The sequence below is a fragment of the Emys orbicularis genome, chromosome 15 (genome assembly GCF_028017835.1).
Source record: "Emys orbicularis isolate rEmyOrb1 chromosome 15, rEmyOrb1.hap1, whole genome shotgun sequence".
Lineage (NCBI taxonomy): Eukaryota > Metazoa > Chordata > Testudines > Emydidae > Emys > Emys orbicularis.
Window position 1 is genome coordinate 25,672,156 of NC_088697.1, and position 26,640 is coordinate 25,698,795.

At 46.5% G+C, this 26,640-nt stretch overlaps 1 protein-coding gene across 4 annotated transcripts in view; it reads right to left on the bottom strand.

Annotated features, from left to right (window-relative positions):
• Nucleotides 1-26,640, bottom strand: part of GRAMD1B (GRAM domain containing 1B) — a 138,428-nt gene that overhangs the window by 99,208 nt on the left and 12,580 nt on the right. For 3 of the 4 annotated variants that reach the window (XM_065417088.1, XM_065417087.1, XM_065417086.1), the window contains exon 2: nucleotides 19,224-19,301. In XM_065417088.1, coding sequence (XP_065273160.1) covers nucleotides 19,224-19,301 — 78 coding nt within the window. The remainder of the gene's footprint in view (nucleotides 1-19,223; nucleotides 19,302-26,640) is intronic. The other variant, XM_065417089.1, reaches the window with a different exon arrangement.

Genomic DNA, 26,640 nt, shown 5'->3' on the forward strand with positions numbered 1-26,640 from the left:
AAAGGGGTGGAACAGAAGAGAGAGAGGGAGGAGCCATCATGGAGAATCCCCTAGCTAACACCTAAGCTGGAACAAGAGCTGTACCAGGGGAAAGAATTGTGCCCAGGCCTGGAAGGTGTCCAGTCTGAGAAAAACTTACTGAAGCATCTCTGAGGGTGAGATTATCTGTATTTAGTTTGATTAGGCATAGATTTGCGCATTTTATTTTATTTTGCTGGTGACTTACTTTGTTCTGTCTGTTACTACTTGGAACTACTTAAATCCTACTGTCTGTATTTAATAAAATCACTGTTTATTTAGTAACTTACTCAGAGTATGTATTAATACCTGGGGGAGCAAACAACTGTGCATATCTCTCTATCAGTGTTATAGAGGGCGAACAATTTATGAGTTTACTCTGCATAAGCTTTATGCAGGGTAAAACGGATTTATCTGGGTTTAGACCCCATTGGGAGTTGGGCATCTGAGTGCTAAAGACAAGCACACTCCTGTGAGCTGGTTTCGGGTAAACTTGCAGCTTTGGGACAAGTGATTCAGACCTTGGGTCTGTGTTGAAGTGGACTGGAGTGTCTAATTCAGCAAGACAGGGTGCTGGAGTCCTGAGCTGGCAGGGAAAACAGAAGCAGGAGTAGTCTTGGCACATTGGGTGGCAGCTCCCAAGGGGGTTTCTGTGATCCAACCCGTCACACCAGTCTCAAATGTCATATGCTCTACACATTCCATGCAAGCAGAGTTGGCTGTACAGGCAAAATGCACATGTCCATTCTTAGACACACACACAGCCTTTATGGCTTACTCTCGCAGGGATACGTGACTGTAATCCAGCTGCTGCAAATGAATTATTCCTGTCCCAGTTCCACTCTAGCAACCAGTGGGAGTCCAATGCTAATCATAAAGGGCTAATTGTTAGAGCATCCACAGAAGCAAAGCCAAAAGGCTTAGAGGGGCCGACCATATCAGGCTCCTAGGAACTCTGTGCGCACATGTGCACTTAGACCAAAATACTGTACATTAGGCCCTGCCACTTATAATAATAATAATTAATGGAGATATCCCATCTCCTAGAACTGGAAGCGACCTTGAAAGGTCATCGAGTCCAGCCCCCTGCCTTCACTAGCAGGACCAAGTACTGATTTTGCCCCAGATCCCCAAGTGGCCCCCTCAAGGATTGAACTCACAACCCTGGGTTTAGCAGGCCAATGCTCAAACCACTGAGCTATCCCTCCCCCCACTATACTTTAAGTATAGTGCTGCTTATCCAGTCAGTCACAGCTACAGGAGAGTCTGCACAACTCTGGGTGGAGCAAAAGGGATGGTGAAGTAGCAGGCGGCACAAAGCAAAATCTATTAGCAAGAGAATTGGTGAGAGGGAAAGCTACAAACAAATCAAAAGATTTCAAGGAGAGAGAAAGAGGGGAAATTATGCCTAGGGAGAGTGCAGTGTGTGGGTAAAGGAATTCAGGGAACAGACATAACATAAGGGATAGAGACTGCGAGGAGTATTGAATCCTGGGAAAACATGCCTAAACTGCTGAATCCTCTCTGAAGTCAGTGTTCCGCAGCCCTGGAGTCTCTGCTGTCAGAGGAGGTTATCTGCAAGCCCAGCATCCCCAAAGTAGGATCCATCTCTATTTCCTCAGGGAAAGTTCATGAGGGGCTGACTCTGTGCTTCAGCAGCCGGGAAATCATGTGAGGCTGTATTTGCGTAGGGAACGAGGATGCATCACACGCCTACTGCATCATGGGAGCTGTAATTGTTCTGTTACGGCATGCTGGGTGGATGTCAAACCACTTATTTCTGCACTAAATGTGTGTGGTGCTTGAAAAGGCATGTGTTATGACTGAGGGTCTCGAGAGAGGGGGTGGGAAATAAGACTTTCTCTCTTAAAAGGTGGGGTGATGGAGGGTCCTCACAGAGGATAAAGCGTGCCCTGCAAGAGGAAGAAGGCAGGATATTTTCCTATGGACGCTGGGGAGAGCAAGAGGTCCTTTCTGAAAGAAGGAAAAAAGCTCTTATTGGAGAAAGCAGAAAGGGTGGAATTGGAACCATTTTTATTTATTTTTTTAAATTTACACCACAGATCTGAAACTGCTTGAAACAGACGGATGACTATTTTCACACGCTGTTTCACAGAATTTTCCTTTTTTTGTTGGTTTTTAATCAAAAACTTGGGAAGGTTTGAATTTTGAAGCTACCATTTGCTCTGGAGGGGCTTGTTTTCTTTCAGAAATGAGTTCCTTCACATTGCAAAAGGAGCCCAGGTTCAAGAGAAAACTTCTTGAAACACAGTGGATTTTTCAGTGAAACAAGTCAATTTTTTTAGTTTGTAAATAAACGGAGCCCCACCCCCAGTCAATTTAAACTTTCACTGTAAATATTTTGCACACCTTTAGGTGGAAGGATATGATGTTTCAGGATTTATTTCTTCTTGGGACTAGACAAAGCAGTCATTAATGTAACAGATCAGCTCTACTTTTTGTTAGGCCAAAATTTTCCACAGTGGCTAGTGATTTTGAATGCCCCAACTTGATACACTATAAAGGGGCGTGATTTTCCGATAGTGATCAGTGCCCAGCCTCAGATAATCCTTTAAAGTGTGCCAGGTTGGGCACTCAAGCGTTGAAACCCTGAGAATCACTAGCCCCCTTCAAAGCCTTCTCCTTAGTGCATAAAACAGACAGTAAAGTGATGAAACTAGCCTTTATACAGAGCCTGCATCCCATCTATGGGCTTGAAAAGGTTTCTGATACTGTACTAAGGGATATTGCACCAAAGCAGCTTTCATAGGAATTGCCAGACTGGATCAGATACAAGGTTCACCTAGCCTAGTCTCCTGCCTCTGACAGAGGTCAATACCAGATATTCCCTAGAGGAAGGTGTAAGAACACTGCAGTATGCAGATATGAGGTAATCTGCCCTCAGGATTAGCTCTCATCCCTATCCCTAAGCATTAGAGATCAATTTAAGTCTTTTTAGGGCTGCAGAAGTAGGTGTCCTGTGAGAGCAAAAGGAGTTAATACAAAGAGACAGAAATAAACTGAAAGGGCTACAGGAAAGAAAGTCCTGGAACATGTACAAAGACTTAAATTAGGGGAGTTGTTGTAGCTGTGTTGGTCCAAGGATATGAGAGAGACGAGGAAGATGAAGTAATATCTGGTTACTTTCTCCAGACCTGAGGAAAAGCTTGGAAGCTTGTCACTTCCACCAACATAAGTTGGTCCAATAAAAGGTATTATCTCACCTACCTTGTCTCTCTCAAGTTAAGGGAGACTTTGGGGATATTTGCTAGCTAAGACTTTTTAAAGATATTCTCGGGAGCACTAGTTCAATTCTGGGAACCACGGTGAATATTTAGTTGAAACTGAGAAGGATGGTTGATTTTTTACAGAGACATCGAAACAATTAGAATCAAAGTGGGAGGGTAAAGAAAAAAGGAGTGGTGATTTTTATAGGTATAAAGAGAGGTAAGAGTCTGAGGGTAGTGGAAATGGGGAGACTATAATAGGCACTGCAGAGAGAGTTTGAGGTGAGAAGAGGTTGGGAAGATGTTAAGAGGTGCAGAATGAGTTTGGTTTGGGACAGGATAATTTGGAGCCAGGAAGGATGTGTCTGAAGGAGAGTCACAAGGGGAATGACTGGAAAAGAATTAAAAGAAAGGAACAAAAGAAAGCCCACTGACCCATCACTTTTAAAGCCTGAAGGGAGGGAAGAGCAGGGGATGGATGGGTTAAATCTCAAGACACAGGTTGGACTGGTCCTGAACCCAGTTTCCCTATTTGGGGAGAGGGGGGCCGCTGTCCATGTGTGCACAAGTCCATTACCTCATTATCACTAAAACTTTTCTCAGCAGCTCCAGCCTGGGTCATCTCAATGCTGAATACTCGTGCTAACATGGGACAGATCTTCCAGCAGGTTAAGGAGGACAGTGATGGAACAGTGAGGTAAGAGACACATCCTCCCTGTGTTATAGCAGGCAGCAAACATGGAATGTAACATTCGAAGTATTTTCACTTCGCAGGAACTTCACTGTCCTGTTCATCAGCCAAGGGCGCAGATAGGCAGGACCTTTGGGATAAATGCCTCAGATTCTGAGGGGACCCACACAAAGCAACAAGCAGCAGGTGCCAGTGCAGCGCACGGCTGATGACTGTCTGTTGAGGTGGCCTGCCTAGTTTCCTTGACAGAAGTCGAAGAACTCAAGTGCCCTTGAATAAAGCCCATGAGGAAGTAGGAGGGGGCCTGGAAGGAAGGTTCTCTCCAGGACAGAGAGAGGATGCCTGAAACTTTGGTGGATCCAAGTCCCTTGCCGAATCCCTCAATCCATCCCAGGGGGAGCACAATCCAACACTGTAAATAAAAGAAAAGGGAGGAGGGTGAGAGAGCATGCAGCAGTGCGAACTACTATGGGTTGGGGGGGGAGAGTGTGAAAAGCACAGCAAGGTCCAGGGAGGGGTTAGGGCCACCGTGTGAAAGGCAGCAGCAGAAGAGTATAGCAAGAACCAGCCAGGCAGAGAGGGAAGGAGATTGGTTAGTATTGATTACAATGGCTGACCTTGTTATGGTGCACGGTGTACTGGGGTGACACATGCTGCCATCTTATTACTGGAACACTCACAAATACTCTGCAGCAGGCCAGGAAACAAGTGCAAAGGAAGGAGGTGGAGGAGGAGGAATACACAGCTCACAACTAGCACTTACACAAGCACAGTCACCTGCAGGAGTAGGGAGGTCTGTCCGTGCTCCAATACGCTCCCAGCAATCAGGGAGAGATGCTGCCAAATCCACAGGGAGATGGAAATCCCAGCACGGTTACACAAACGCAGCACTTTTGGGGCGGAAGCAGCACAGAGATGTGACCTCAGATCCCGCTATGGACAGATACAATTCCACAACTATGATGGTTCTGGGTTGTTTTGTTTTTTAGGCACCAGCATTTTAGCCCCAGAGGGAAAGAGACATGATTAGGCTGATGAAAGGGCGACGACGGGGAAATTTACAAAGGGTTTGTGCTACGTGCAAAGAGGCACCGATGTCTCTTCTCTGTTCTCAGATTTCTTCTCTTGGGGGAGAACCAATTTTCAAGGCACAGCTGCCTTCGGGTCTCTGCTGAACTTGCTGCTGCTGCCACCACAAGATAAGATGCAAAACCCGGAGAGATTAGAGAAGAATTTTGGACCAGAACCAAAAGGATTTGAGGTTAATAATAATCAGAATCAAATTCTCATAACTGGGATTAACCAACATTAGTGTTTCTTTCAAGCTAACCTCTTCCCCAGCGTGAATCTGTCTCATCTAAACTGCTTTTTCCACTTGTATCCGGCGCCTACAACGAAGGGTCAACTTGAACCTTAGCAGTGCTGATAGCAGTGGGTTTTTTCATGGCCGAAAGCAAGGATGCTAGGACACTCAGAGGAAAGCCCCGGTTAGGTTTGTAGAGGAAGAGCCAGAGGGAAAATAGTCCCAGTACTGCTGATCCATCAGAGGGGTTTCTTTCTTCTCCTTCCACCTGGATGCATGGGATTCTAATCCCCCAAGTAAGAGAGGCAGCTCAGTGCAAACTCGAGTCAGCGAAGTGCATCCTGCACACTTTCTCTTTGCCTTCTGCTTGCTGACTCATTCGCAAGAGCTGCTCTCCCCTTCCCTCCACGCAACCAATCAGCACATGGCTGGCTCTCATCCCTACGGACACATGGGCTGGTCTAATCACTTCCAGTAACCCCCAAAGCAAGACTAGAAGGTTAGGACCTCACGTGGCGAGAAGCAGTGCCAAGGAAGGAGGAAATCTGATGCCAGGATTTTTCCCTAGGAAAAATCAAAAGCTCTTGGGCACTGGGAAAAGGTTAATGTCATTGATGTTGAAGAACATACTCTTCACAGATTTCGGCAATGGATGAGTAGACAGTTCAGGAGAGCAGTTAGCAAGAGGAGGCTTTATATTTAAAGGTACAGCAGTGAACAAATTTGGCTTAAAAAAGAAACATGAAATCTCACTGGAAACTTAAGCCACCCTGCAATGGGATACATACTTCTAACAGTCTCGGTCCTAAGAGGCCCCCTCAGAGACAGGTTTGGCAGGGGCACTAAGTAGTATCAAAGCCCACCACCTTCATTTTTTCCCATGTCTTCTGGGATTTGGAACCAGATATGGAGGAGGGTTAAGTGGCTTAAGACAGGGGTCTCAACCTTTTCCTTTCTGAGGCCCTCCCAATATGCTATAAAAGCTCCAGGGCCCAGTGGGGTGTGGCTTGGGGCTCTGGGCTTCAGCCAAAGCAGGGGGCTCAGGGCCCCCAGGGGGCCGTGAACCCCCAGTTGAGAACTGCTGGCTTAAGGAATAGAGTACAGCTGGTATGGGTTCTCTGGGGGACTGTTTGGTGAGGTCTCTATTTTTTTTTTCAGGTTGGAGACAGTTCATACAATGCACATGGATGGAAAAGAAATCGAACAGGCAGAAGAGTTCTGCTACTTGAGCAGCATGATGACATTTGATGGTGGCTGTGATAAAGGTATTCATACGAGATTAGGAAAACAAACACCACTTTTGGAAGGATGAACAACGTCTGGTCAACCAGAGGCCTCCACACCAAACTAAAGATCAAATTATACCATGATGCAACTGTACTGAGCACGCTACCACATGCAGCAGGGACTTGCCCAATGACAATAGCTAACAAAGAGAGATCGGAGGCTGCCCACCACAGATGGTTGAAGGAGACACTACACATTTCATGGAAAGATAAAACTGCAAATGCGAGAGGAAGGGAGCTGAGTGGGCAGGACATGTTAGAAAATATCAAAGGAAGACAGCTCAGGTGGTTGGGATATGTACAATGTATGGAAGATGGGAGACATGCTACGCAAGCATTGAATTGGGTACCCAAGGGAGGAAAGAGAAAGCGAGGAACGCCCAGGAAGAACTGGCAGAAGACAGTGACAGAGGATATTGAAGGTGTTGGCATCACCTGGGAAGTAGTACCACAACTAACGAGTGGCCATAATCAGTGAAGGAACTGGACTTCCTGATGTATCAGTGGCACAGAAGGAATGAAGGTACAAGGTAAGGTAAGGTATGTACAGCGCCTAACACAATGCAGTCCTGGTCCTTGAGTAGGACTCCTAGGTACTACCACATACACATCAATAATAATAATAATGGGCCCTATATTTTGGCAACTGCAAAAAAATGAAGGGCCCAAGTTTGAAAATGCAACTATTTGTGTCTGTAGCTTAGGACTGTCCCTGATCCAGGTGCAACCAGAAACTCAGCCATCAAGCGACACAAGGAGCTGCAATTATTTGTGCCTGCAATTTGTCCCCACAAAAGAGAGAAAAAAGAGAGTCCTGCTTAAGGCTGGGCTGGAAACATGACCCTGAATGTGGAACCCCACAATGTCATTTTGACAGTGCCACTTTTCTAGCTATAATCATCAAAAAAAAGCCTGTCTCTAAATATGGTCAGCAGGTGGAATGCAACTACACAACTGCCCCTTCTGCACTTGCAAATAGGCAGGCATAGGACTGAGACCATCTGAGCCAGCTTCTCAGACCTGGAAACAAGAGACATTAAAAGCATCTTGTCATTTCCCCCCCCACACACACACTCCTGTGTATCAGGGGCTGTGACGCAGCTCAACATGACTTCTGTCAAACTTTCTCCGTGTGCAGTGAGACATGCAAGGGACATCTGGAGGCTTATCTAACCAAACAGGGAGACATTGGTCCAGTGGAAAGGGAACTAGGCTGGGAGTTGGGAGACCGGGGGTCTTGTCCCAGCTTTGCCGATGACCTGCTGTTTAACCTTGGACAAAGCACTTACTCTGTCCTGTGCCTCAGTTTCCCCACTTGTGAAATAGGGATAATGACACTGACTTACCTTTGTAAAGACTTTTGAGATTCTCAGATGAAAAGCTTTGAATAAGAGCTAAATATTGTTATTATTGTTTTGTTCCCAAGGGATTTAACAATAGGCATGCTTCATTTTACGATACCAGCTTGAAACAGTAGCCTGTGAAGTCCAGCGTCTGGCCCATGCCAGATGCGTTAGAGGAAAAAGCACCCATAATGCATTCTGCTGATTGCCACAGGACTCGAGAATGAATTTTTGAACAGAGCAATCAGCTGGATACCCTGAAGCATGAACTCTGTCTGCACAACTACAGATCTGTCATAAAATTATCCGTCCCCCTTAATTTCATGGACAGCACTGGACTTTTCTAAAATTCAGGTCCATCCACCCATATAAGTGGCAACTGTGGAACTCCTCAAGACTGGGGGATATCCGAGCACAAGACAAGGCTCTACAAAAGAGACCTATCTTGCCAGGTCTCCTTCCTGAACCTTCCCCCACAGGGCAACAAGAGGGAAAGGGAAGGCGTATCCAGCCCCCCAAACACTTCCCCCCCAAACACATGCTGGAGAGAAGACACCCTATCCCCTTTCTCAGATCATGGGTCAGCACATCATAGAGGGGAAGAGGAAGGATGACAGAAATGGGGGGATGGCATAACCTTGCTGGGGGCCATCAAATTCCAGAATCTGTGCTGATCTAATGAAAGGGCTATGAAAAACAAGACCCTATGCGGCTGAGAACAGAGCGTCCCAGGAGCTCATATAATGGGGATGACAGATCTTTCTCCTCCTGTACTGGATTCATCTCCAAAGGGCAGCTGGGAGCTCCTGGAGCTGGGACACCAGGTGCAAAAGGTTCCAGGCTTGGCAGAGAAAGGAGGAATTTATCTTATTCTAGCCGCTTGTCAAACCTACTTTACCTAACAATGCCGTACACAGGCAGGCAGCGGCACGCGCTATAATTAACAGCCCACCTCGGAGACATTGGAGGAAGAACAATGCTGGCGTAGGAGGAATTGGGAGCAGGTGATCTTTGCGCCCTGACAGGTCTGCCAACAGCAGCAAATGTGCCGGTCCTAGCGGAGCAGTGCAGCTCTCATCAAATCGCTATAGCCCATTCCTGTAAGTCCCATCAGAAAGTCATAACACGGGCTGTCTCAGCAGCAGTGGGGGTGCAATGGGGGGGGGGGGCTATTGGCACTGGTACCCACTGAGGATTATACTCCTTCATTGCTAACAGAGGGGAGTTGCATTCTTCAGATTTGGACTTCTCCAAAGCTCAGCTCTTTGGCATTGTACCCGTAAGGGTCAGCAGATTTTGAATCTGGATCTGAATCCAAATTTTCCCAAAGTTCAGGGCAGGAGTACAATTTAGAGCCAGAGATCTGACCCCATCTCTCATTAACCCCAAACCCCCACCACCTCCAGCACACACACAACCAACCATCCCAGCCCCAACACAGACAACTCATACATACCAGTCTAATAAATCCTGAGCCATGCAGGGGATGTGCAAAGGAAAATTAAAGGAAGCTACACAAATAAACTCATGGTCAGCGTGGGGTGGGGACCGGACATTGGTTAACGATGGATGAACCAGTTCACATACAATATTAACCAAATCGAATGGCCACTCATAACCTTTCCCAGGTTCATCTCAGGCCCAAACTACCATCCAGAACCCAATCCCAGCACCTTTCCCCAAATTCATCTCAAACCTGAACTGCTGCCCAGAAGCCAGCCCTGCACCTTCACCCAAATGCCATCTCACAATTTTTTCCAGGTTTGAAAAATTTGGGTTATTTTTATCCCCTCTCGTGATTTTTCGTATGTGTGGCAGCTTCTGCACAGGCCAGGACTGGGCAGGGAGCAATGAAGAGGCTGGTTCTCAGAGTATCTCTCTCCTGTGTGGAAGCAGGAATCTCACCGAATCTCACCGAAAAACCTGCTCCTGTGAAATTCCCAACCAAGAGGGGTGGATAGTCAGCTAAGTGACCAGGCTTGGGGTGCTTATCCAAACCTCCAAAAGGTTTGAAGCTCACCCATTATTCCTGGAGATGTCCCTACTTCCACCTCTTCATTTCCTTTTCACCTTCAAAGGCCCCACAAGAGGGTAAAACCATAATCTCCCACAACCTAGTTGGAGGAAGGGTCTCTCCAGAGCTCATCAGTGCCAGTTCTCAGTCTGCCAAGGGTCAAGGGGAGATCACCAGAGAGGGATTTGGGGTGCTCCTTTCCTCTGCAAAGGGTGAGTGCATGTGTGTCACCAGGCTTCTGAATGCTGCCAGTCCAGAAAGCTCAGGACAAGAGCTCAGCAAGTTGCAGAGTTGCAAACAAACAATTCCTTCAGTGTCGGTCCAGGTGGGCTCGCGAAGTCTCGCATGCCAGAGTTGAGTGGGTTGGAGATGTGTGGCCCCCATCTGGGCACTCCCTCAGGGGCTTCCTCAATATGCACACACCCCTCTTGCCCCAGATCCCTTAAAACACACCCCTCCCTCTTGAGCTGGGCAGGTTCAATAGGCCCAGGAACCTTAGCAACACTTCTGACAAAGTCGCTCTGAGGTCTGCAACAAAGCTCGACTGATACAAGCTGCACCCGACTTGGGGCTTTACTGGGACAATTTCTACTCAGGATCTGAACTCGGAGCCTATTCTCCCCGAATTTTACACTGGCATTAGGCAGCAGCAACTGCCTCCTATTTATCCCCCTCCTCCAAAAGCACATCCATTCCTTTTCTCTTACTCTTGAACGTCCTTCTCCTTATTAATGTACTGGGCTGCCTTGCTCAGAGTAACACAGCAGCAAGACAGCCACCTCTGCCAGCACATGCAGATGGCAGCATTCCACAATCACTTTGGCAATGGAAAATAGACTCCCTGAAGCTGTGGGAGTGGCAGTGTAAGACAGTCCCTGCTGTGCCTCCATGCATAGGAGAACAGCGACAGGGACACAGGGTGTTACCACCACCATGCCTCTCAGGGGCAAGGGGAAACAGGAGCAGGCAAAGGTTGGTGTAAGGTCCATTGGGAGCCTCAGATTGAGGAAATGGGCCCGACCTTCCACTTGCTCCCACCAGTGTAAACCAAGAGCAGCTCCTTGGACTTTATTGGAGTTACACTGGTGTGAGAGGAGGCTCAGAGCCTGCTACACCAGGGTTGGCGGCACACGGGTACTGCATAGGCTTGGGCAGGTGATTAATTTGCAGTCACGATACCATTTGTGAACAGAACGTTCTACCTCTTGCCCTGTCCTGAGATGAACTGTCCTTCCCTGCCCTCCCATTTTGGTTATCTCTCTTATCCATCAGCCTCTAGCTGTTGTCTATTTCTCTCATCTCTCTTCCCCACCCCCTCGGTCCATTCCTCTCCATTCCCCTCATCTATTTCTCTCCTCCCCTCCCCTCTCCTCCCCTCCATGGACTTTTGGATGCTAAGGGAGCAGCACTAATGGCTCTTGTGTATATGAGCTTAAGGACTGTATTTCCCACTGGTTCAGTGGCATGGCATTTACACTTTATTTAAGCCTGCTCTCTGCTATAAGCCTAAGGGGCGCCTCAGGGTCACAATAAAGAACAAGCCTGCAGTTCAAATAGAAGCGAACACATGAGTGAGCCTGAACTTGCAGTTCAACAGCGGTGAACAGTTTGGTGTGGTTTGTATATAACCCCAGTTTGATGCACTAGCTGTGTACTCATCTCACCCAGGCCTCCGGGGGTTCTCCTACTCAGCCCTAGTCAATCTTCAGGCCACTCCTTTAAAACGGAGCAGCATCTCTGGCTAAGATCATCTGGGCATCACAAATCAGCTCCTAGGTGCTCACATGGCTATCGCACTTCAGTATCTGAGTAACTTGCAGACATCAGTGAACCCATCCTTACAACACTCCTGCGAGCTAGGGAAGGGATTCTCCTCCCCATTTGATAGATGGGAAACTGAGGCACACAGCGATGAAGAGACCTAAACAGGAAATCTTAACAGAGGTGAGAACAGAAGCCAGGTCTCCTGGGTCCCAGGCCAGCACCTCAAAATTAAACTCTTCCTTGTTTGCTTTGCTAGCTTTCCCCTTCTAGGACTCTGAATACACCTGCACAGCATATTCAGCCACATCTCTCATGCCCAGACACCTGGATGCACAAACATAATATCCACAGGCTCCACCCCAGCACAGGACCCACACCTGTCAACTTACATGGCTCTGCGGAAGGAGAGTTTTTTCCTCAGGGAAGACACACGCAAGTGACAGACATGCTTCACTGCTGTGCTGCAGGAGACCTTCTCAGGGCATGGGTTCTGAACCATGGCTGGGCCTTGTGGTTCACCAGCCAAGTCTGGTGCCTACATCCCATGGAGTGGCAATAGCAACAGCAGCAGCCGCAGCGTTTCAAGTGTCTGCTTCCAACACCAGGGCAAAATCAGCGTCCTGTCTGAAGGGATCCAAGGACTTCAGCCCTGTGTGAATCACAGCTCTGAGTTTATTCGTCCTGGCGAGTCAGGTCCCTGCCAAGTTAACTCGACTGGCGAGATCCTTGGTACCATCTTTGTTGCTAAGTGCAGGCTGGTAATTAAGATATGGCTGGACATAGCCAAGAGATCAGCCCTCCCCAATCACATCTTCCTTTCTGGTATCTTCTCACAGTTGCCCGGTAGGTCCAGCATCCCTTTGCTGGTGCCTGGGATATCCTCACCTCCCAGCAGCTTCCCATGTGTATCAGGGTAGGTGCAGGTCCTCTCTCTCTCTGTCCTAGTTCTGCAGGAATGAGATGGTGCTGCGTGCAGAGCTCTACCTGCGTGTGATGTCAGATGCGGTGTGCTAGGGAGGGGGTGTGGGAGGGACAAGGGTGCTTGATCCTGGCAGGCTGCACAGGGAAGTTGATTCCAGAGGGGTACGAACTTGCTTTTTGCTACAGTCAGCAAGAGTGCTGAGTGCAGGATCACTTAAGACACGTATACCAGCAGGCTCAGAAAAATTAAGGCCATACTGGAAGTATGCGCAAGCATTGCCTCTGCCACACAGGTGCAAGCAGATACATATAGGGTGACCAGATGTCCCAATTTTATAGGGCAAGTCCCGATTTTTGGATCTTTCCTTATATAGGCTCCTATTACCCCTCACCCCCTGTCCCGATTTTCCACATTTGCTATCTGGTCACCCTAGGTACACAGCAGCTGGGAGATGCTTTTAAAGCCCTGTTCTTTTGGCATATGCAGTGGGGGGGAGGGGGGAGGACCTGGGCTGCTTGTATTAAGATTTCCCCAAAAGTCACACCAAACTTTTAATGCAGTTTGAAAAACATCACAATCTTCCCCACCACCATCAACACCTTTAATTTTGCACAATCTCATCACCCTCCAGCTGCAGCAGATTCTGAATAAGGAGGTGCTGACACACTCAAGAGGCATGGCCTGGCAGAAGCGGTGCTGATGCTACATTCACCTCAGTATAACAGAGACAGGGGTGACTGGCAGATTGTTCTCTGTAAGTGCCCCTGGGCTCTGGAATGCCCTCCGACCCTGGTCTGAGAGAGCCTGCATCAGCTGGCTTTCAGGACATGCTGCAGTAGGGTGACCAGATGTCCCGATTTTATAGGGACAGTCCTGATTTTTGGGTCTTTTTCTTATATAGGCTCCTATTACCCCCCACCCCTGTCCTGATTTTTCACACTTGCTGTCTGGTCACCCTATGCTGCAGGGTCTGTTTGTTTCCTCTGGACTTTCCTGAGAGTTAAGGGATATTGAAACACTGGCTGGTGCGGTGGGTGGTGTTATTTGTATTCAGAGCTGCTGCTTGGTAAGTACGTGAACAGCACATTGTAAATAATGAGCAGGATACTCAGAGTCTGCAAATGGGGGCTCTTTATTGTTCTTGAAAGAAAATAAATAAGTTCCATGAGTAAGATCTGCCTCACCCAATGTGCAGTCCAGGCTGGCAAATTCAAGATGTTCATAGAGCCTGCACCAGAAGCTGAGCCTCTGGGTGCTTATCTGGATCAGGACTGACTCCAAGCCTTTCCCCCGTCATTCATAAACAGCATTATGAATGGGACTTTTTGTCAGTCCAATGAGCGAGAGTCACTGCTCCCCAAGGAGAGATTACACCACTGCACCTCTGCCCTGGAGCCTGACATGATTACAACTGCAAACAACAGAAGTAAAGGCAATTTAGCAGCCCTGGATTTAGGTCAATTTAAGATTAGTCTCGTCAGTTAAACAATACATAAAAATTACTTGGAATTAAACATAAACAGCAGCAATTTTGAGGTCACCTTATGAGACACAGGTCACTGCCACCACTACTTTATAAGGATGACATGGACATCTTTTATAATGACTATACATGGTCAGCACCTCCGCTTTGCACCCCATCTGAAAGGTGGCACCTCCGGCAGCCCAGTCCAGAACCACACCAAGACTTTGGTTCAGTCCAGGCTCAAAAGGGGACACCACTGTCTACTGAATCACCAGGACACTGTTTCTTTCCGTACCTGGAGGCCGCCCTGCCCTGACCCTGCTTAGCGTATGAAATCCCAGACCAAGGCGATATGACTTCACGTGTCCCCCAGCATCACACAAAACTCAGGTAATATCTAAGCACCTGTCTGCTTTGCTGTCAATTTCCCTGTGATCTAGTAGTATACACTGTTCTCAGCTAGTAAATTATGCCAGGATCAACAGCACCAGAGAGACTAATAATTGGAGTGAAACATATTGAGGAAAGGGTTAGCTACAACTAGCAAGCACTAGTTCTGAGCCAAACATTCTGTTGGATTATTAATTAGCTCTCTAGGGCTGGCTTTTTCTCTCCTGAGTGAGTCAAATCTTCAGGTCCTTCCTAAGCTTTTATTCGGTCCTTACTCAGCTCATCTCCCATTGAATTAATTAGGAGGAATTTGACTTCAGCAGGAGTTTGGCTTAGCAGACACTTAGTAAGAAGGACCTCTGATCCTGTGAGAGGAGACAAGGTGTGAGAGGTGCCTCAGTTCATCCTGGAAAGAAGCATTTCCTCCCTCATAACGTTTTTAATGCCAGCTGTGTCTTAAGGGGCCATGCACTCTCTTCTGCAAGTATAAGAGCAACTGGGACTAGTAAACACAGAATACCGCCACCCCTTGCAAAGTATTTAACCATCTAACCTTGTACACAACATCACAAACACACAATCAGCAGCCAGATACTAACTTGGAATATATTCATTCTCCCTTTATCACTGCAGCTCACAGTCAGAAAATTAAGCAAGTAAAACGGCATCTGACTTTATAAACCTGCTCTCTGTGTTTTTGATTCGGAGTTGCCCGTGTGTCTGAGAGGCACTCTGGTGGGGAGAAGGTGCTAGGAGGGGGGTGATCTCCAGTGTTGAGTGGCTGAGGGACAAAACCAAGAATTCTTGGTTCTGTTCCCACCTCACTCATTGACAGACTGTTTGGCCTTGGGCAAGTCACTTTACCGCTCTGTCTCTCTGTGTCCCCATCTGCGAAAAGGGGAAAAGCAGGGGAGGCAGCAGGGCTCGCCTGCCTTCCCATTCGCCCCCAGAGCCAGGGTGAGCCTGGAACACTGGCAGAAACTAAAATCAGCTTTTGACTTGTAAAGCATGCAAATCTGACCTAGATGCCATCAAGGGAGAATAAAACTGGAAGCCCATGCTAGTCACTCAGCTTTAGAACTTCAGGAAAACTACTACCCACGTGCTGCACATAGACTCCTAATTTTGAAAGGAAAAAAGGTTCAATTAAAGGGTTTGGGCTTTTTTGGGAGTGGGGGTGCTGGAAAATGTTTTATAGTGGAGGTGCGCGAGAGCCATTGAACCAAACTGTAAACCCTTAATGGAAACCACTTCAAGCCAGGCGGTGTGGCAGCACCCCCAGGTCCAGCACCTATGCTGTGAGTGAAGATTACTGTCAGGGGTTTAGCAGACACCAATGCAGCTCATATGAGAGTGAGTCTTCGCTAAAAGCCTTTATCGTAAGTGTCTCTTCCTAGGGGCTCATTTCTTTATGCTACCATACACCAAGAAAGATGTTAAAAGCCTTAGATTGTCAGACTGTGATTCTATGCTATTCCTGGGAGGAGCGAAAACCACATTGCCTGACCCCAAAGCTGAACAGTGTGGTAACAGGACCTAGTCAATTTAAGAAGTCAAAGTTCAGGTGTAATACAAGACTAGAGGCTGTAATAAAATCAGGGTTCTAGACCAGGACAGTACAAAAGAGGCTGCAGTAACACAGAGCCTGTAGCTCCTGTGTAAGAGAAGAAAATGGACTGGGTTCTGAGCCAATACCACCAGGAGATGCAGAAATACTAACTTTTCTGGTTTGGCTGAAATACATAATAACTAATGAAATAATATGCAAAGATTTTACAGGTATTCATTTTTCAGCCTCTTTTGTACCAATGCTGCAGTATGAAGGTATAATAAATCCACCCCAAGAGTCTGAAATTTATTAATTTTGGGCTTTTGGAATTTCAAAGAAATCGTTACCCAGCTGCTGGATATCTGCCTTGCATACCTGACAACTGTCCCCAACACAACAGACAGAGGAAAAGCTCAATCACAGACTAGGGCTGGTCTACACTTAAAATTAGGTTGACATATATATGACACTTGAGTGTGAAAAATTCATACCTCTGAGAGCCAGTTATGCCGACCTAACCCAGTATAGATGTGGCTAGGTTGACCGAATAATTTTTCCATCAACCTAGCTACCACCGCTTGGGGAGGTGGATTATCTACCATGATAGAAAAACCCCTTGTGTTGATGTAGGAAGTGTCTATACTAGGGCACTACAGTGGCATAGCTGTGCCACTGTAGTCCTGTAGTGTAGACATGGCCCTAGTCTCAACACTAGCCTTGCAGAGGAATCTGGGAATACAGATCCAATACAAATTCAGTTGGTTGTTTATTAAGGGTAAGAGGAAGCTAATGATCAATTGGCAACGGTGTTTTGTTTGGGTAAAGGTTTGGAAGATAAATGTGGGGAAGGTTACTTTATAGTTTTGACTTGCAAAGCACATGGAAAAAACAGTTCAGTTTCCAAAAGCAACACCTGTACCAGTGGGTTTCTTCCCAGTGCTCACAACACTAGTGCTGCTAGGAAAGGGGGAAAGCATCTTGCATATTGACTAGAACTATGCACACCCAAAAGTGGATAAACCCAAAGACTAGGTGAAGCTGAACCTCAGTTTGTACACCCTGAGTTTACACTGGACCAGTAATGGTCTGGTAATGACGTATCATTTATGATTTGTCAGGTAAGGGGCCTGAGTACAAATGAATATCAGGCACATAAGTAACTGGGATGGCAACTGGGAGTGAGGACCTCAGGAATTCTAATCCTTCCACTGCCGCACTGTGTGGCCTTGTGCAAGTCATTTACACTCCCCGTGACTCAGTTTCCCAAAACATAAAATTAGGAAATGGCAATTACCTACTGCAGGGGTATTAGAAAGATTAATCAGCCAATATTTTTACAGCACTTTGGACTCTTTTGAGGTGCGGTGCCGTATTTTTTTGAGCCAATTCTTCACCTCACTAGTATGGGACAGAGAGGTTTTGAACAGCAACATGGAATCAAGGAGACTGGCAAATGGCTCAGGATGCCTCTTGCCTCTTGTTGTGCTCAGTTTTGCTGGATATAGCAGATAATGATGAACCCCCAGGTAAAAACAGCCAGTCAATCTCCACTCTCCAGCACTTGCCACACCTCCAGTGATACCCTATTTGATAATTTACCCAAGGAAACCCACTTAAAGGCATCTTAACAGTAATAATAACGTAACGTTACTTTACACTTATATAGTCCTTCTCACCCAAGAATCTCACAGTGCTTTACTGGACGATAGATATCGTCATCCCAGTGTTTCAGATGGGGAAACTAAGGCACAAAGAATGACTTGCCCGAGGTCACAGCTGGGAACAGAACACAAGTCTCCTCACTCCTACCTCTGTGCACTGTCCTATGAGCCCCTATGCCTCTTAGGGTTCAACTACACTGGAATAAAAGACCTGCAGCATGGCCTGGCTGGCCTGGCTCAGCTGACGCAGGCTCCTGGGTCTCGGGCTCCAGGGCTAAAAATTGCTGTGCAGACGTTTGGACTCGGGCTCTGGGACCCTCCCACCACAAAGTCCAAGACCTTAGGGTCCAGAGCCTGAACAGTCCTGCAGTCCAAGCCCTACAAGCCGGAGTCAGTTGACCATGGCCATGGGTGTTTAATTGCTGCGTAGACATGCCCATTAGGTTTAGGCACCCAACTACACACTTCTGGCAACCTCTTTAAAGCTATGTGAGAGCAATTTGCATTTTAGACAGAAAAGCAACCCATGTAAAACAACATATAACAACCACAATACTCAATCCATGATGACAATCCTTGTCAAGCCACACAGGGAAACTAGACCATGATGGACTGTTCTCTTCCTTAAGCTGACAGGTATCTCCTTCTGCCTCCTCCTTTCACAGACATCCCTCCTACTTAACACCTTCTGATTTTCCAACACATTATTCTCTTTTCCATTATCTCACTGTTGACCCATCAAACATCTTGGTGTTCAGACTCCAGGAGCCACATAAGCAACTGTTCACTGTAAAATACATACACTACCCAAACAGGCACGTCCCATCCATGAACTATCCAAACTCTCCTACCCATTTAGAATTTTGCTTTCTTTCTTATCTTCTATGCTGTGGCAATATTCCAGACATCTCTAGATCCCCTGCTATGCAGCAGCACTCAGTCACATTCATGTATTATCAGTAACTGATCAGATATCAATATTATTAACATTTGCTATGTTAAGAGGATCTGTTCAATATTTTCTGTGACTGTAGCATAACCTGCATTTATAAACAGTGCTGCTTGCTGCATGTGCAGTGTTAACTTGTACATATTGTTACCTGTGTCTGCAAGGCACCTGCACTCAGTGTGAATCCTGTACTGATGGTGTCACTTGTGTTTATAAACATTATCTTCATCTGATGTGTTACTTGGTTTCATCTTGTTACCTCTGATTGCAGGTTCCTCCTCCTGTGTTTCCACTATAATTAGGTTTTCCAGTTTAAGGTTTAAACTGACAACATCCCAAAGCAAAGTGTACACTAACAAATACCCAACGTTCACTATATTTGCAATGGTGAGAAGTGTTTGCAGAGAATATCCTGATGACCTTGCATTCTTGGTGCAAGTTCCTCACTAAGAGTGCAGGGCTTTAGGGGACCGGGACTGGAGGTGTTACTCGTTAACATCATTCAAGAAAACATAGTTTTACACCTAAAATAGGAGCCATAATTTGCCTGATGATAAGCAAACCCCGCAAGCCAATGCCCATGTTCAGGCTGAGCGGGACTACCGTCATCTCCCCAATTCCCCAGTGCTGAACAGGCCTACCTTTCGTCACGCATTCGGGGACTCAGGAATCGGGACGAATCGTCATCATGGCTGCTTTGCTGGCTACTCTGCTGGCTGCTGCAGAAAGAGACAGAAAGACCTAAGCAGTTAGAGCTCTGGATGGTCCAGCTGCTTCACTCTCCTAAAGAAAACAGGGACAGAATTAAATTACACAGAGTTAGAACTTGTCTACACACTGATTTAACTGAATTGGTTTGAAAAGTAGTTTAGTTAAACTAATGCAGGTCTCGCTGTGTGGACACTCACTCTTAAATCAATATAACAGTGTCCACACAGAGTTGCCCCAGTCTAATTATATTGATCAAAAATAACACCTACAGGTGTACATGTGTATAGACCAGGCCTTAGGTTTGCAAGTAAGAGGCCTGGTCTACACTCACCCCCAAATTCGAACTAAGGTACGCAACTTCAGCTACGTGAATAACGTAGCTGAAGTCGACATACTTTAGTTCGAACTTACCGCGGTTCAGACGCGGTCCACACGCGGCAGGCAGGCTCCCCGTCGACTCCGCGGTACTCCTCTCGCCGAGCTGGAGTACCGCAGTCGACGGCGAGCGCTTCCGGGATCGATTTATCGCGTCCAGACCAGACGCGATAAATCGAACCCGGAACTTCGATTGCCAGCCGTCGAACTACCGCGGTAGTGTAGACCTGGCCAGAGAGTAGCAAGTTTATAACGGTTGCTTTGTGCATCATATCTTCCCTTCAGTTGCTAAATCGTGCCCTGGCCTTATGTGACCATGGGGGGGGGTGTACTAGGACTCCCCCTCTTTGTGCAACCTGGATCATTCCTCCCAACCATGAGGTTGCCCTAGCAGATGCTCGCCCAAATGGGTGGGAAGAGCAAAGCCACGAATCCCTCCACCCAAAAGGTAAGCCGCAAAAGAGTACTGCAAATTACTTCCTGTTGCAGAGCAAATAGGGAGCCGCACCAACAGTTATGTGCTCCTCTAGTGTTTCTCATAGGGTGGAACACCTACGCATCACCCCTTACTATGGGCTGTGTGAAAACATGATCTAGCCCTGTGAAACCAGCACAGTGCAAAAGGTTTCACTCCAGTTGTGGGGCTGTGTTCAGTAAAGCAGTGAGAAAATATACAGTGGAACAAAATTCAACACTCATCAGCTTTCCTGGTTTCTTACTAACCTTAGACTTGCTGGAATGTTTGCAAACTCAGGGCCAAATCATGAGTAAAAACTCCAGGGCTTAGACTCAAGTAAAACTGAGATTAAGTCTGTAGGAAATACAGGTTGATGTACAGTGTTGGTGGAATCTGTGTGAAACTGTGTACTTTCAACAAGAAACCACAAAAATCCAAGGGTGTGGCTTCACGTTCTTGGGGTCAAACACCAAAACCTAAAGGGGACCAGGGAGGTGTAACATACTTGAAATGCAAAGGTGCCCCTAATGAACTGAAACCTGAGAGTCTCACATAATAACCTTTGCCTAGGGATTTAAAAAAATTCAATAATAGCCTTGCAGATGATCTTCGAAGGGGATGCCATTGTGCTACGTCTGACTGGTTTCATATGGCTTAGCATTCAAATCTTGACTTGGATTCCTCATTAAAAATCCTCTAACAAGCACTATGCATTATTTTTTGCAAATTAAAAACACTCCCACGAAACGTCATTGGGGCCTAACGGTACAGGTGTACAGCGCACTGGCCAATGTAAGGGGAGGGCCTTATCACAACAGATCCGAGATACCAGATGGGGACTTGCTCCAATCCTAAACGAATTATTCGTTCCAAACCTAAGGTCAGAGCCATCTCTGAGCCATAGTCATGCATCCAATGAAGTGGGTTTTAGCCCACAAAAGCTTATGCCCAAATAAATTTGTTAGTCTCTTCGTTCTTTTTGCTGATACAGACTAACACGGCTACCACTTTCTCCAGTGCTTAAGGGATGCATTCATTCCAGCTCAGTGTGCCTTGAACTGCTGTGTTCCCTAATCTACTGCCATTATATCTAGTAAATACAGTGATCCCCTCCAGGGCCGGCTCCAGGCACCAGCTGAGCAAGCTGGTGCTTGGGGCCGCAGATTGTTGGAGGCGGCATTCTGCCCAATCCTAGGGCGGCACGGCCGCTTTTTGTGTGTGTTTGTTTTTTGTTCTTGTTCCGCTCCGGCCGCCCTGTAGGGGGGGGCGGCGCGGAGAACCAGATCGCCCTGCAGGGCAGTCCTCTTCCTTCCCTCCCCGCCGACCGGAGCAGAGCCCTCGCGGGAGGCGGCAGGAGGCGGCGCAGCGGGAGGGGCCGCGTGGCAGCGCCCCTGCTGTAGCCCTGGCCGCCCCCTTCTCTCTCTCTCCTGCCCGCTCCCTCCCCCTTCCCCTCCCCCCCCCAGCCGGTCCCCCTGCACCCACGCTCCGGCCACGCCGCAGGGTTTGTTTTTTTTTTGCTTGGGGCGGCCAAAAAGCCAGAGCCGGCCCTGATCCCCTCCCCCTGCCAGTACCCCACGGCTACTGAAAATGGCCAGGGAGGAAAGTGACCAGTGGAACTGAATTTCAGAGGGAGAGTTACAAACTGAATCCACAAGATGTCACTGTTTGCTTCCAAACTGCCAAAATGTTGTGCACAGCACCACATGAGGTTTGTATTATCCCCCCAAACGGCTGCGACCTACAATCCTGGATTGTGCCTGCTCTGGCCAGCAGCATCAGGGCCCTTCTTCCAAGTTATAAAACTTCACATTTACAGAGAATTTCTTGTCAGCAATAAGTAAAGGGAAATCAACAGGGGAGAATGTATCATGCCACGTGCTGCCCAAAGATGTCCAACAGCTTTCATTTGCTTCAGTATTGTATTAATACTTAAAACTCTCCATGGAGATGCTGCAGCTATCCTTATGGACTCATAAGAACATAAGAACGGCCATACTGGGTCAGAGCAAAGGTCCATCCAGCCCAGTATCCTGTCTACCGACAGTGGCCAACACCAGGTGCCGCAGAGGGAGTGAACCTAACAGGTAATGATCAAGTGATCGCTCCTGCCATCCATCTCCACCCTCTGACAAACAGAGGCTAGGGACACCATTCCTTACCCATCCTGGCTAATAGCCATTAATGGATTTAACCTCCATGAATGTATCTAGTTCTCTTTTAAACCCTGTTATAGTCCTAGCCTTCACAACCTCCTCAGGCAAAGAGTTTCACAGGTTGATTGTGCGCTGTGTGAAGAACAACTTCCTTTTATTTGTTTTAAACCTGCTGCCCATTAATTTCATTTGGTGGCCCCTAGTTCTTATATTATGGGAACAAGTAAATAACTTTTCCTTATTCACTTTCTCCACACCAATCATGATTTTATATACCTCTATCATATCTCCCCTTAGTCTCCTCTTTTCCAAGCTGAAAAGTCCTAGCCTCTTTAATCTCTCCTCATATGGGATCGTTCCAAACCCCTAATCATTTTAGTTGCCCTTTTCTGAACTTTTTCTAATGCCAGTATATCTTTTTTGAGATGAGGAGACGACATCTGTACACAGTATTCAAGATGTGGGCGTACCATGGATTTATATAAGGGCAATAAGATATTCTCCGTCTTATTCTCTATCCCTTTTTGAATGATTCCTAACATCCTGTTTGCTTTTTTGACTGCCGCTGCACACTGCGTGGACGTCTTCAGAGAACTATCCATGATGACTCCAAGATCTCTTTCCTGATTAGTTGTAGCTAAATTAGTCCCCATCATATTGTATGTATAGTTGGGGTTATTTTTCCAATGTGCATTACTTTATATTTATCCACACTAAATTTCATTTGCCATTTTGTTGCCCAATCACTTAGTTTTGTGAGATCTTTTTGAAATTCTTCACAGTCTGCTTTGGTCTTAACTATCTTGAGCAGTTTAGTATCATCTGCAAACTTTGCCATCTCACTGTTTACCCCTTCTCCAGATCATTTATGAATAAGTTGAATAGGATTGGTCCTAGGATTCTGAAAATTTACCATTTATTCCTACCCTTTGTTCTCTGTCTTTTAACCAGTTCTCAATCCATGAAAGGATCTTCCCTCTTATCCCATGACAACTTAATTTCCTAAGAGCCTTTGGTGAGGGACCTTGTCAAAGGCTTTCTGGAAATCTAAGTACACTATGTCCACTGGATCCCCCTTGTCCACATGTTTGTTGACCCCTTGTTGACTTGGTTTCTCTTGACTCCTTCTCTTCTCTCACCTCCTTTCCATCCCTTCATCTCACCTCTTAGTGCAACAACCTTCTCTTCTGCTGCTCCTGCCATCCAGAATTCCCACCTTGACTGTCTCCAACACAGCCAGCCAACCACACACAAGCGCACACTCAAACTTTCATCTCTCTGAAAAGCTATCACTGTCTCTCTCTTTCTCCTACTCAAAGTCTATTGTATATTTGATATAGAATTCTAAAAATTATATTGTAATTAATTGCTTCTAGTAGGCTGCTACTACTACTAGGCTATTGGATAAAGTCCTCCCCGTCAAGCAGTTTAAATATTTAAAGAGCGACAGCCATCTTAAAAACCACCCTAAAAATATTCTACCAACTCTTATTGCAAATGACGCCTAAAATTATTAGAGCTGAAAGAGATCAGAAGGAAAAATCATCTCTATTTTTCAGTCTGTTTGCTTTGTGCACTTGACACAACTCTCGACATGAACAGTTCTACTACAATAGGTTCCCCCTCTTTGTGTGGGCCTTACACACAACAACAGAGAAAAGAGACAAAACATTTTGCATATGAGAAAAGGTGGTTAAGCCTCCCCCAAAATTGACAGGCTGACTCGAAGGCAGGTGTAATACCAGATTATAACATTAATTTAATTTTAAATCAACGAGATTTGAAGCTGACAGTGCTCCTTTTAATGACTCCCAAGATTCTTGTCTAGATACTAAAATGGCCTGAAGTTGGTTAGAAAACTTTGAAACTTAGGAAATCAGCAAATGCTACAAAACAACAAGGTCCTTACCTCATTCCAAAGCTTTATAGCGCACAACAGAAACTCAGACAAATCTCTAAACCTTTGGGGTATGCAAGTAAAGTGGAGGTTGAAGTTTGACAAATGTGTCTGGACTTCTCTGGTGATTCTAAGATGTGTATTGCTGAAGTAACACAGCACCTCCTCAGTGGGGGTAATGTGGTCAAAGTCAGTTCTCACTTAGGCTCATATTGTGATCATTATTTTAAACCTCACAAACTGCTGAAGCGCGCTTAAATACAAATTAACTGAGCCATTTAACCATTAAACTGTTGATGTACCTTTCCTAACCCTCTCTAGACTGTCCCCTGAAATGATACCAGCCAAGTGGCTTTATACCATGAAGCTGTGGAGTGGGAGGAAATATTTGTATTATTTTTTATAAATATCATATGCCCCTCAGTGTGATATTACCCTGCCTGAATGCACAGCATTAGGTTGAAAGGGACTATTAAAGAAATCAATCAGTGAAGGCAAAACAATAGCCCAGATAAGGAGCATCCCCTCAAGCATAATACCCAAGTTTATAGCCATGAAGAGGGGTTCAGCAGCCCCAACCCGGGCTGTTTTGTCAAGGTTGAGAAGTGGGAGATCAAATGACACGGATCTGTTAAAGGACTGCCCCCTGCTGACAGGTGTCAGCTGCTGCAGGATGACACAGAGACAGAGGCTAAATCTACACTACAAGTGCTACAGCCGCACAGCTGCAAGGTTGCCGTGACACCACCGTAGTGCTGTAGCATGGACACTTGCTACAGCAACAGGAGGGGTTTTTCCCGTCGCTGTAGTCAATCCACTCTCTCAAGAGGCAGTAGCTAGGTCAATGGAAGAATTCTTCCTTCAATTTAGCAATGTCTACATAGGGCCTAGGACAGCTTAACTAGATCTCACGGGGAGGGGGAGAATGAAAAATTCACCCCTCTGAGCGACATAGCCAGGTCCTAGCCCAGTTTTAGTTGTAGACCAGGCCTGACTGAGCGTCAAGGGTCTGCAGCAAACCAGCTTTAACTTGGTCCCCAAGAGAATGGAGAACTCCCAGGCTAAATCATGCCTACCTAGGGGGCTTGAGGGGAATGCCAGTCCTAGATAAGATTATATGCACACCCGTCTCTTATTTTAAATCCATTCCCCACAGCGCTGTATACCTTTAGAAACGATAAATCGTGCTTTGTTTTGCAGAAGCTGCCTCTGTGTCACTTCAAACTGATACTGTCAACAGGGACCCAAAGGAAAACCTCTGCAGGTGCCAAGCCCATTGGGCCTGCTACGTAACATGGTTGGAAGCCAGGAGGGTACAATTTGGAGAGCAAGGCAGTAGAGCCCTGCAGATATCCACGGACCATATTTGCGGATCAGAGGCAGATACAAATTTTGTATCTGTGCAGGGCTCTACCAGTCAGAGACCAGTTGGAGCACAAGATTCCACCCCAAAGAGAAGCAGCGGCACGGATCTGTTACTTGAAAGGGGTACGCTTAGGGGACTGGAAAAGGGCCTCAGACAGATGCTAACTCAGCAGGCTGAGTGCAAGGGTTGCATACAAAGTTTTGCATTCGTAGCCCATGTACTCTGAACTCCAGGTCATGTGTTTTTCTCTCTGACTGAAAGATACTATTTTCTGAAGCCCTACAGAAAAGATTTCTCTTAGTTCTTAGCTGTAAACAATGCAAATTTCCCATCAGTTCAAGATTTTCTTAGACTTAAGATGAGCAAGAGGCAGGTTTGCAGGGGAACGGTTCTCCCTATAAAGCTCCGACAGCAGTTCCTTAGAAGTCAACAAATGCATAAAAGAAAACAGATTCTTGGAACAAAAATATGTACTCAATTCCACATTTCTTCTGTCCCCCTTCCTGACTGCACTGACTCGGTGACTTTCACTGTAATCGCCACTATTCTTATCTTCATCAACACCACCACAAGGCTTAGCTTCATCTTTATTACCACTATGTTCCCCCACAGCTCTGCTACCTGAAGGAAAATGTCCATCTCCATCATCACCACCACAAGCCTCATCTTCATCACTATTGTCTCTGCCAACACTAGTATAGCTTGTTGTGCTGATGAAATCTCACTGCTTTTCTTGTCTTCACCATTTCTACCATGCCCTTCTCTATCTAGGTGCTTATATGGGCCTCAGACCCATAGTGAAAAATCATCATCTTCTTCGCTGGTATTTTTTTCAGCTCAGTTGTCAAATTTTTTCAGTCCCTGAAATTATTTAACCAATGTTTTATGGAGACATATGCCAACCAACGGACTGCTTGCAAAGTATTCGCTGGCACTGCTCCTTTGAGTATCCACTGTTTCTGCTGCGTGAATGGTAAACTACGTCACGTGGGATTGTTGCTGCTCCCTGGTTCGATGGCGAGCTTTTGTAAACCGGAAGAGGGCTTAAGTCACTGGGACCACTGAATATATACAGTGTTGCATTGAAGTCAGCTTCGAG